General features: G+C 44.7%; 1 protein-coding gene across 29 annotated transcripts in view; it reads left to right on the top strand.

Moving 5' to 3' along the window:
* ACSL1 (acyl-CoA synthetase long chain family member 1) overlaps nt 1-12,031 on the top strand; it is a 291,625-nt gene that overhangs the window by 261,627 nt on the left and 17,967 nt on the right. For all 29 annotated transcript variants that reach the window (XM_057303548.1, XM_057303553.1, XM_057303549.1 and 26 more), the window contains 5 exons: nt 10-124; nt 4,296-4,360; nt 6,914-7,015; nt 9,698-9,797; nt 10,231-10,409. In XM_057303548.1, coding sequence (XP_057159531.1) covers nt 10-124; nt 4,296-4,360; nt 6,914-7,015; nt 9,698-9,797; nt 10,231-10,409 — 561 coding nt within the window. The remainder of the gene's footprint in view (nt 1-9; nt 125-4,295; nt 4,361-6,913; nt 7,016-9,697; nt 9,798-10,230; nt 10,410-12,031) is intronic.

Genomic DNA, 12,031 nt, shown 5'->3' with positions numbered 1-12,031 from the left:
TTTCCACAGGGTAGCGATGGTGCTCGGAGATCCCCACTGCTGGATAGTGATGAGCCTTTGGTGTGTTTCTACGATGATGTCACAACCTTGTACGAAGGCTTCCAGAGGGGTATACAGGTGTCAAGTAAGCATTTGCTGAACTTGTGTGACTAATGCTCAACGATTTTCATTCAGAACAAGCGGTCTCTCTTGAGGAAGTCGTATTTGCTCTCATCTTCCTTCTCCTTCCACCTGTTCACGCCCCCCTGTCTCCTCCCATACCATCTCCAGAGTGAGCCCCAAAGCACATGAGCCCCTCTAGCTGCTCCCTGGGCAGAGCGGGTTCCATGGTCAGATAGGTTTTCAGCATGTCCTGGATTTTATGGAGAGTCTCACATACATTAGCTCATTACTGGGCTCTGACATTTCCTGAGGTCAAAAGACAGGTTTAATGGGGCCCGATCCAACATTTTCAAACCTACTTGACCATGAGACCCGTATTTTGAGAAATAAACAGCAACATCCCAAGGAAGCAGTGTTCTGTGAGACACTTTGCAAGTGTTTTCTCACGGGACCACACTTCCCTTCTAAAGGAGGCCTGAGAGGCCCACCCGCACTCCTGGCTCCTGCCTGCCCTTCGGCCTCTCTCCCTGCCAGGCTCCGGGTAGACCCTCCTCGAGTTACGCTGAACTTCCTGCAAAACTAGGACCCCCTCCCCTTTCTCACAGCCACACGCCTTTGTGCGCTTGTCTTTTCCCTGATTGTAAAGCCTCTTCTTCCCCAGCTCCAGCCCAGGGTGCCTGCTATGTGCTTACTCCTATCCTGTACAGCTCCTACTGCATTTCGATCTGTTCTGTAAGGCCGCTCTAGTCTGTCGTTTTCATCTCCTGCCTCCAGGTGAGGTGTTTCCCCCAGCATCTTGTACCTATTTCTGTAATAGCCCCTCCAGGGAGCAGAGGCCTTCACCTGCTGCCCTGTCCCACTCGCCAGGGCTCCTTGAACAGGGCGCCATCTCTTGTCTCGGCGCTGGCACATGGCCTGGCACACAGTACGTGCTGCATTCATGTGGCCTCAGTGATGGAGCGAGTACCTTCTGCTTCCCACACTGCTCTTTGTGTTTTAGCCTCTTCATTTTGGCTTGTTCCAGGTTATTCCCTAGAAATGGTCTCTGGAATCCATGGTTTGTTACTTAAGTCTTTTGGTGGTTAGCTTTTATTTTTGCTACTGCTAGCTAGACTATGGTCCCCTGACTGTGTGCTGTTGCCGTCTCTGTCCCCATAACGTGTTGCATGTACTATGTGCTCAGAAGTGCCTTTTTTTAAATTTTAAACTGGGTACTGGTAACTTTGGATTGCTCTAATGCGTTTTTGACCCAGTATTCCTGTAACAGATTCATTAAGCCCCACTCTAAAGGGAAAGCAAACTTATTTCTATATTATGAACTTCTTCAAAGTTAATGTCAGGGTCAAGGTTTGTCTGTGATAGTAAATATCCATACGGCCACTTCAAAATATTTATATATTAAGTATTTATATATGTATATATATGTATATAGAATCCTTACCACTATCACAAAGTCATGTGTAGAAATGTTTTTACATTTTTCTCATTGGCAGCAGAGAATGAATTCATCCTGGTCATACAGTGACTTACATTATACTTCTGACTCCTCTGACCTTAAGACAGTGACTTAAAAAAAATTTTTTTGGGTCACTTTCTCTACTTAGAAAATGAAAGTCTTATATGAATGTTTCAGAGAAGTTGAAGAAAACAAAGTTCACTCTTCTTAACCTTTATTGATTGAAGGAAGCTGCTTCACAGGTCACTTTGCTGCCTTCTTTTTTTTTTTCCAGAGGAGCTTTTTATTCTAAGCTTTTTTTTCTTTTTTTTTTTAAAGATTTTATTTATTTATTTGACAGAGAGAGAGAGCACGAGCAGGGGGAGCAGCAGGCAGAGGGAGAGGGAGAGGGAGAAGCTGGCTCCCCACTGAACAAGGAGCCCGATGCAGGACTCGATCCTAGGACACTGGGATCATGACCTGAGCCAAAGACAGACGCTCAACTGACTGAGCCACCCAGGCACCCTTATTCTAAGCTTGAATTTTCCTAGACTACCATAACATTAAGGCTTTAAGCCTTTATAGGAGAGCAAAAACCAGCATCTTTTTTTGTTGAATGACAGGAGAAGCCAGCATGGAGTTTTTAAACCTCGTCTTTTCAAACTATACGTACATAAAGAGGGAGCCACTTAGAAGGAGAGACCCTCTGCCTGTGAATCCGTGGATTCTCATCCCTGGCTGCCCTGCAGTATCACCTGGGGAATTTTGAAAAAATACTGAGGTCCAGGCCCCATCCCTGTCCAATTATATCAAAATTTGGCTGGATGATGGACATTGGGGAGGGTATGTGTTGTGGAGAGCACTGGGTATTATGTAAGACTGATGAATCACTGACGTACCCCTGAAACAAATCATACATGATATGTTAGTTCATTGAATTTAAATTTTTAAAAAAGTTTAAAAAAATTTTTGTTAGTAGGGCCTTGATATGTATTTTTTTAAGTGCCCACTGGCCTGGAGCTGGGGTCTGCAAACCTTTTCTGTAAAGGGCCAGATAGTAAATATGTAGGCTCTTTGGGCCACGTGGTCTCTGTTAAGCCTGCTTGGCTGAAGGTCTTAGATAATATGCAAATGAATGAATAAGGCTGTGTTCCAGTAAGACTGCGTTCACAAAACAGGTGGCAGGCTTGATTTGGCCGAAGCGTATATATTGCCAATCCCTGTTCTTGGAGAATAAAATAACATTATTTCATATGTGACATGTCTGAAAACAACTTCTGATGGAACTTGCCTGGTCTTTATCACAGTCCCTGTGAGTGGCAGGGGGTCTGAGAACGAGGTGCTTTGTGCTCTTTGGGTTTTCACCAAGGCTGCAGTAGAGACAGCCAGAAGTCGGTGTGAAGCAGTGAATCGGTCCAGCCTGGGTCCTCCCGGTCCTCACAACTGACCCGTACACGCGCAGCCCACTTCTCTTCTCCAGGCATAACTCTGCGTCATACGCCCAGCCTCATCAGGGCTGCCAAAGGGGCCATGCTCTTGTTTTCCTACCCCCGTCCTCAGGCCCCCAAACTGAATCAGGACACCTCAGCTGACACTCAAACCCAGAATGGGGGAGCCACAGACGTTACAGTCTCAAAACAGAAATGCAGAGGGGAGATGACCAAAAATGCCCTGTAGAAGGAGCTACAAGGCCCGGCTTAACACAGAGCTGGCGGGCGAGCCCGTGTTTTAGTTAGGAAGCATTCTCGTATGTGGTCAGCTCTGATCATCGGAACATGGCAGCTTTTTCTTTTTTTTTTCTTTCTTTTTTCTTTTCTTTTCTTTTTTTTTTTTTTTTAGGTGGACATAGCATTTCATTCAACAACTACAAACTGAGCATAAAGTTAGCATGGATTTAATCTGTAGAAGGAAACTCCCACAATTCCAAATATAAATGGTTCGAGTGGTATTTATTACTGAGCTAGCCCTTAGCGTGAATGCTTAATATGGGTTTTCTTGCTTCCTGCTTATTCAGTACCTAAGTTAGAATCAGGACACATCCTGATATTTCTTAATTTTTGCTTTCACATATACCCACTTATTTTCTCTTTATTTTGCACCTTTTCCTCATTTTTGTTTCTCTACAAATAAGACTTCACCTGTGTAAGTACATCCCAGGTCATCAGAATTTGGGCATTTAAGAGTCATATTTTCCGTTTTACATTCTGAGAATGCTTTACAGTTCAGAAATTTTGAGGGATTTTTCTGAAAACCCACACCAGGATTTCTATACCATGCAGCTACTGACTCCTTTCCAAACCAATAAGGTATGGAAGAATTAATAAATTTTATTGGCCTCATATCCTTTTATTTATTTATTTATTTGAGTGAGAGAGTGAGAGAGATCACGAGCAGGGGGGAAGGGTAGAGGGAGAAGCAGACTCTCTGCTGAGCTGGGAGCCCTACGTAGGGCTCGATCCCAGGACCCTGAGATCATGACCTGAGCCAAAGGCAGATGCTTAACCAACTGAGCCACCCGGGCGCCCCTGCTTCATGTCCTCTTATTTTTCGTCTTCTCCTGCCCCATTTAAGAAACAAAATAGAAACAAATAAAAAATCAGACCAAAACCCAGGGAGAACACATTTCCAATCTGAACTCCTTATTTCTAATCTGGGGATCAAAGTCTACCTGATACTTTGTAGAATGAAGTGGGATACAAATTGGAATATTTATGCACATTAAACCCTTTTTTTGTTTTTTGTTTTTTTCTTTTTTTAGATAATGGCCCTTGTTTAGGCTCTCGGAAGCCAGACCAACCCTATGAATGGCTTTCATACAAACAGGTGAGTTTTCTGCTCTGTGGGTCCTCATGGATGCCATGGGGCTGAAATCCGTCTGATCTTAGAGGCACTGACTGTGAGGGCTGTAAACTTGCTACAGAGTCTGTGCTCTGGACTGGCTCAGAGCTCTGGGGTAAACGTGCAGCGTCCAAAGGAAGAAGAGTTACACAAAGATTTGGGAGAAACTGGTTGAGTAACAATTGGTGGTTCAAAAGCACTTTCTTGTAGAACTTAAGTGGGTGCATTGTGGAGTAAAATATAACTCTAAGATAACATTCTAGAAATGTGCTTAAAGCAGGTGACTCTCTCCCAGAGCTCGTGGGGGGATAGAAATTGTCCTCTGCCTTGCAGGATATTGGAGAGATTGAGAAGCCCCAATATAGAGCACCTCTCTCATTTTATAGATGAGAAAACATCCCCTAGGAAAAGATGGGACTCGCTCGAGGTCACAGCTGATTAGTGGCAGACACAGGACCAGAACTGAGGTTCACATCTTCTGGTTTCGGGCTCTTCGGTGTGTCGTATGAACCTGAGCAACTTGAGACTGTGTGACATTGAACTCCATGGCAGCCATGGCGAGCAGTACAGATGCTCAGAGGCGACACCTGCATTACGGTATAAGCACAGAGGAAGCTGGGATCTGGGTGGATTTATTCTTGTCCCTCTGCAGTCCCAACTGGTCCACAGCTGCAGATGTTTAAATAGTTTCTGGTGGCAAGGAGCAGAGCCGGAAGACATGGCTTTGTGTTTTTATCATGACGACAGGACGTCTCGAAGCCCCTGTTCCTCCCTGTGGAAGTAGGACCCCAAGGGTGTATGGGAGCCACTGGCAGTGTCTACTCTGCTGCGTTTCGTTTCCAGCACAGCTGTCCAGGAAGTGGCTCCCTGCTCTAGGGGCAGGCCATCCTGTGGCATTCATGAATACAAACGAGCCTCCTCCTTCCATATTTGGTGTGAAGGTTGTGTCTGGCCGCTGGCTTGCTCTGGAGCGTACGTGACGGGGCGGTCACGAGGAGCCCCGAAGCCAGCTCAGGACGCGTGCTGGCCGGCCCTCCCTAGACTGAGACACACACCACGTTTTCTTCCCCTTCCCTCCTCTGAGGATCGATGCGATGCAGAAGGGCTTTGCTTACGTAGCTCTTGACAGAGAGCAGAGAGGCCAAGCAGCTTGGCGTTCCTTTCTTGTGGAAGGAGTGATGAGCTGTGCAGCCGCAGGGACCAGAGGGAACTTGCCGCTTTTATTCTGCTTTACCAGAGCCAAAATAAAGTAGTTGCTGAGCTTCCTCGTTTTCACGCGTGGTGTATAAACAGTTGATGTGTGTTGGACACATCATATTGTGTGGTGGGCTTAAGGCCTCGCAGGATCCCCAAGTGCTGTCTGATTCCTTCTGTTACATGCTGGCCGGAAGGCAGAGAAGACAGGTCCCTGGCAGGTTGGATTTTTCGAGGCGGACTGAAAATCACTGCGGTTTCGGAAGGTGTTAATCTGTGTTTTGTACATTTCAGCCAGAGGCTGGGGAAGATCTAAAACTAGACTCACAGAAGCCAGCTCTGGATGTGTACATTCAAGTCTTTCCGTTAGCTTAGTGACTCTGACCTTGGCGGGGCTAGGAACCCCTTTGAGGTTTTCTGAAGAGAGGTATGGAGCCTCTTTCTAGAGCTAGAAATGCCTGCAGATTGTCCTAATAGGCTCTGCAAACCACGGCAACATTTCACGGGTTCCCATCCCTGACATGCGAGCAGAGGTTGTGAAACAGGCTGTGGGTAGAAACACAATAAACATATTCTTGCTGTCACCTCACCTGTGTCAGCTCTCGTCCCCGTAGGCGGAGCGCGGTGGTGAACAAACAGAGTTTGGGGCCATAACAGGTGGCTTTACTCCCTGCGGGCGTGGGTGCGATTTCATAGTGCTCTTGAGAAGCCACCAACTGAGAATCAAGAAAATTATTCCAAATTTTAAGATGAAAAAAAATTTTTTTTTAGTTACTTTGGGATAGGAATGGGGAGAGGACGGGCGCAGGTTTATAAGTTCTACCTAATTTTTATGAATCTACCTATTTTTACTTACAATAAGAGTATTTTCTTATTTATTTATTTTTGTTAAAATTGTTACAAGTTTTTTGAAGGTGTCCCCCAAATTTGCTATTTCTGTGTTTGTAGCAAATGACAAGTTTTGGCTGCTTTGCTGCTCTCTATAACTACAAATTGTCATCATCATCATCGTAATAATAATAATAATTCTGTGTCCTTGGATTACCTTTGTAATTTTATAAAGCTAACGTATAAATTAGAAGTGTGTAAGAAGGCCTGGCATCCAGTGATCTGTGACCTGCAGCTCTCGGAATCCGACTCGTCTGCTTTGCAGGACGATTCCTATGATCAGTTCCCTTAATAGTGAGTTCTGGTGAATCAAGCCTTGCGTTTTACAGAAATGTAGAGCTAAATGCCTGTTTGCTCCTGCTCTCCTCCTCGGGGCGGTGCTGCTTTTCACCCAGTGAGCTTTGCTCCCTGTGTTGGGCCTGACACGGTTCCTGATGTTCATCCTCTCCGTTCTAGGTTGCAGAGATGTCCGAGTGTGTGGGCTCAGCACTCATCCAGAAGGGCTTCAAGGCTGCCCCGGATCAGTTCATTGGCATCTTCGCTCAGAACAGACCTGAGGTATTGACCATTAGACACCCAATTGCATGTGGTGTTGAGAGTTCTCAGATGGAAAAGCCAGTTGGGAGTTCACACCTACCTTTGCTCGGGACCCGATTTTGTGCTCTGATCACTACTGAGAATATGTCTCTGTGTTATTCCTTAGAAAGTGACACAATTATCATATGATCTCACTGATATGTGGAATTTAAGAAACAAAACAGAGGATCATAGGGGAAGAGAGGAAAAAATAAAACAAGATGAAATTAGTGAGGGAGACAAATCATAGGAGACTCTTAACCATAAGAAACAAACTGAGGGTTACTGGAGGGGAGGGGCATAGGGGGATGGGGTAACTGGGTGATGGGCATTAAGGAGGGCACGTGATGGAATGAGCAGTGGGTGTTATATAAGACTGATGCAACACTGACCTCTACCTCTGAAACTAAGAATACATTATATGTTAATTGAATTTAAATAAAAATATATAAATTAAAAAAAAAAAAAAGAAGGAAGTGCCACCTATGAAAACCCAAGCCGGGGCCTCCTTGGCCTTATATGGGGGAAAACAAAAAATCACTTTTTGGATTATTGGTTTTTGTTTTTTTTAAAACCAGGTCCCAAACAAAAACTAACGGAGGTTATTAGAACAAATAGCTCACAAAGAAATCTTCTTACCTTAAGGCTTCTGTCTGTGATTAGAAAAATAGCATCTGTAAATTGTAGAGAAATTTGGACATATTTTTGTCAGTTGCAGACTCTCCTCTTAGCTCTCTGGAAGGTAGGGACTTGCCCTCTGATCATTTTACCAAGTTTAAAATACCATGGGCAGCAGGGAAAGTGCCTTGATGTTGAGTCAGCCTTAATGTGGGCGTGCAGTCTGTCTGGCTGTCAAGGCCCCTGCATGGTGCTTCTGCAAATCCTTGCATTCAAGGTCAGTTTACACGAGAAGCTCTTTTGGAGCTGTTGCTTATAGCGTTCGTGAGCAAATTAGTGGCATGACTTGGCTTGGAAAAATTCAAGCAGCTAAGCTTGAAGAAATTGAATTGATTCTTGTGTCCAAAAGACGTGTTGGCTCCATCCCTGGGCTACCAACTGTTTTATAAAAGAGAATGGTTTCCCACAGTTTTATGTATTAGTAAGGGAAAAACAGCGTTTTCCATAGCTGGACCATGACCAGGCTCATGAAATTTAGTTTCTTTCATTTCAAGTAAAACTTATTCAAGGGAACACATCCAAGATTATTGCATGAATGGAATTTTATAATGAATCTGTCCCTAGGACAGGTATTCCCTACTTCACAGAGTAAGTTCCTTCCTATATTTAAATGGGATTTGTCAGCTAGTTTAATAAATGTTTATTGAGCACCTGCTGTATGCCAGGCGCTGCGAGGCACGAAGCACAACAGTGACTTGGATCCTCCTTGTAAGGTACCATGTGAGGGAAGACCGGCCCATAAGCTGATGCTTTCTCTGTAGTGTGGTAAGCGTGGACACAGAAAAAAAGGATTATGTGAGCCCAGTCAAGGAGGACTTCCTGGAGGTGGCCTCCCAGTGGAGTGTTGAAGGATATGAGGGTGGGGGGCGCCAAGGGAATGTCAGGAACAGCCACATGTTTGCATCAAGCAGCATGTCTGTGTTGGGGAAGGAGGCATTTTCCTATCTTAGAGCTTGGAGGCGCAGGAAGGACAGGACCACACATACCACATGACCCAGCTGAGGAGCTTGGACCTGACCTCCATGTTCGTAGCTTGAAATTGGTGCCAGGAAAGAAAAGGGGAAAGTAGTTCCAGGCCAAGTGAATGTGAGTGCATCGTGCTCCCTTCCCACAGCAGCTATGCCTTTATCTGTGCCGTGCGCCGGTGTTCTGCAGGGGATTCGAGAACTGTGGCTGGGGATGGTGGTGCTGCCAAGGATTTTAAGTGAAAGGCTGGTCTCACCATGTTTGCCGTGTAGGCAGAATACTTGCCACATGGCTGCTGAGTCTAGAGGCAAGGTGACCAGTTACTGTATCACATCTTTCCTTCATCTTTTCTGGGGAGATTTTGCCAGAACATTTTTCTTCTTTCCCAAGTGTGTGTCCCTCCTTCCCCAGTTCCCAGATGCTACTGCACACAGCTGCCAGGTTGGTCTTCCTCAGACCCCAGAGCCTCTACCTTGCCGAGAAGCCCTCTGTGGCTGTGCGTCCCCCGGGGAATGGAGCCAGGCCCCTCACTAGTCACAGCCTTGCTCCAGCCCACTGTAGCCTTGCCTGTTGGAACAAGCAGGCCAGCCAGGGTGCTCGCCCACCTCCTTGCTGCTCTCGGTCGTGCAATCCCCACTACTGGAGTCTCCTTGCCTTTCTCTCCATCTGTCCAAACCATGCTGCCCTGGCAAAGGGCGAGCTCCATTACCTTCCTGGCAAAGGTGACCCACCATGGGCTCCCTTGTGTCCGAGTCGGTCCCTCTCTTGTACAGTTAATTATCTTTTCACATATTTGCCTCAATTCTCCCGGCAAATTGCTCTTTCCGTCTAAGAAGGGGGCAGGTGTTTTGTTCTCATGAGGAGTCCCTCATGGTGCCTGGCACATAGTAGTAGACACACAGATGTTAATTTTGCCACGTCTAGTGTTTCCACTTTGAATCTCTCTAGAGTGGTGTTCACCTTGAAGTGGTTCCATGATGACATCTCATTTTCTCTCTCCGATCTTTACTGTTCATTTAGTGGGTGATCATTGAACAGGGATGCTTTGCTTACTCTATGGTGGTCATTCCCCTCTACGATACCCTTGGAACGGAAGCAATCACCTACATAGTCAACAAAGGTATGTCTGTGGTCTCTGGGTGGAGTCGGCCTCGTTATCAACTAGATTTTGGTGACTTTACATTTGGTTATATTTGATTTGATAGGGATTTTATGTTTATTTTTTTTAAAGATTTTATTCATTTGAGAGAGAAAGGGAGAGGGAGAGAACACAAGAGCAGGGGGAGGGGCAGAGGGAGAGGAAGAAGCAGACTCCCCGAGGAGCAGGGAGCCCAACATGGGACTCGATCCCAGGACCCTGAGATCATGACCTGAGCCGAAGGCAGATGCTTCACTGACTGAGCCACCCAGGCGCCCCCGGATTTTATGTTTAAATGCACATCTATCTTTCTATTCAAAGACTGTGGACCTTAAAATAACCTGGTGTCAGATATGATAGAGTCAGGCTTTTAATATCTTAGAGCTCATTCTTCATTGTATCTCTTCCTTCCCAGCTGAACTCTCTCTGGTTTTTGTTGACAAGCCAGAGAAGGCCAACCTCTTATTAGATGGTGTGGAAAATAAGTTAACACCAGGCCTTAAAATCATCGTCCTCATGGACTCCTATGGCATCGATCTGTTGGATCGGGGCAAAAGGTGTGGCGTGGAAATCATCAGTATGAAGGCGATGGAGGTGAGCCATCCTTCCCACTTCTCTGATGGGTGTTCCTCAGGCCATTCTGGCTCAAATGTGGTATCCAGTGCAACCACGCAATCCCAGCTCTGGTTGGTCATCTTAGCAACCCATAAAAGACCCAGAGTGGAAATTGCTGTCTCCTCACTGGCAAGAATTCTACGTGCACGCCCCACTGTGGCTCCATCACGTAGAAAGTACTCTCATAAAACAAGTTGTAATGCTCACATATTTATTTTGGAGTACTGACAAGCCATGCCACTGTATGGTAGAAGTGTGAATTTCCAGTTTAAGTTTGTATGTCCTTTATAGGCTTTTGTGCCGTTTACTTACTGATTTATTTCTAAAACAGAGCAGCTACATTATTCTTTTTCCCAAGTTGCCTTTGTAGCATCCTGGTGAATTTCCAGCATAGGTGTTGGATTTGGTTTATTTTTATATTAAATTTCTTAAGATGCACATTAATCAAAACTTTAAAAGTAACCATTCTAGGAAAATGAGTGGGGCCCATATTTAAATCGGTTGTTTGACATCACATCATGTAAGAATCTGATTCTCCCAGTTGGATCTGGAGTAGTTTAATCCCAAGAAGCTGGTAAGAGGAGGATCTTACCAGGTACGTATCATAGGAATAGGCCAAATACAGTAAGTTGTTCTCCTTCCGAAAATGTTACAGATATTTTCCTGGAACTGTTAAAGATAGGGTTTCGAATTGTATTTATAGTTCTCTTTCTGCGAGGAATTGGAGGCTACAAGCAAGGGTCTATGTAATGCCTTTCCGGAGGAACTTAGCCATCCTAGGGAAACTGTAATTTGTTCTAACAGAGCCTCTGCCTCATACGTGTACACACACACACACTGGCAGAGAAGCTGAGTCCCTAAGAACAGGTGTGCTGTCCTCTTCAATTAGGCTGACAACTAGCTTTTTACCTAGTGTTTCCGCACTTTGTTTTTTTACTTGTGATCGCCGCTCACAATAATTTTATTTCCCCCATTTTTCCTCCTTCTCCCTAACCCCACCACACGAACATGCCCACGGACACATGTGCACACGTGCACACGCATACACACACACAGGAATTTTTTGGTGTTTTTCGACGGCTCTACAATGAAGTAGTTTTAAGATGAAAAAATTCAGGCAAGTGAAGATCGTAATATAAAGTTTATATTAAAGCTTTATTTTATAAAAGACATTGTTCTACACTTCCCTGTGTAATAGGATTCATGCTTGGTTTTTAAAAATTTTGTAAACAGAAGGTTAATTTTTGAGAAGTGGATTTAAAATTGGCTTTATGGTTGATCATATAATCAAGTTTATATTAATAGATAGTTTCATTGTATCAAAAAGACAAATATTGGTATTTGGAATTTTTGCTTTTTTTGGATATTTTATTGCGAGAATTTTCAAACATGTAAACAAGTTGAGAGAACTGACAGTAGACCGCCGTACACCCCAAGCACCCCACAGCTAGCGTTTTCATGTTTTTGTTTCATCATGTACTCGTCCATCACTCCATCCCTCCATTCATTCATGAATCTTATTTTTTTTAATGCATTTTCATTAGGCTGCAGTTTTTATCACCCTAAATATTTTAGCATGCTAATCATTAACTAGAATTCGG

This window comes from Ursus arctos, unplaced genomic scaffold (assembly GCF_023065955.2).
Source record: "Ursus arctos isolate Adak ecotype North America unplaced genomic scaffold, UrsArc2.0 scaffold_27, whole genome shotgun sequence".
In the NCBI taxonomy this organism is placed as follows: Eukaryota; Metazoa; Chordata; class Mammalia; order Carnivora; family Ursidae; genus Ursus; species Ursus arctos.
Note: the sequence above shows the minus strand (reverse complement) of the source record. Positions and strands in the feature narration are given on the sequence as shown.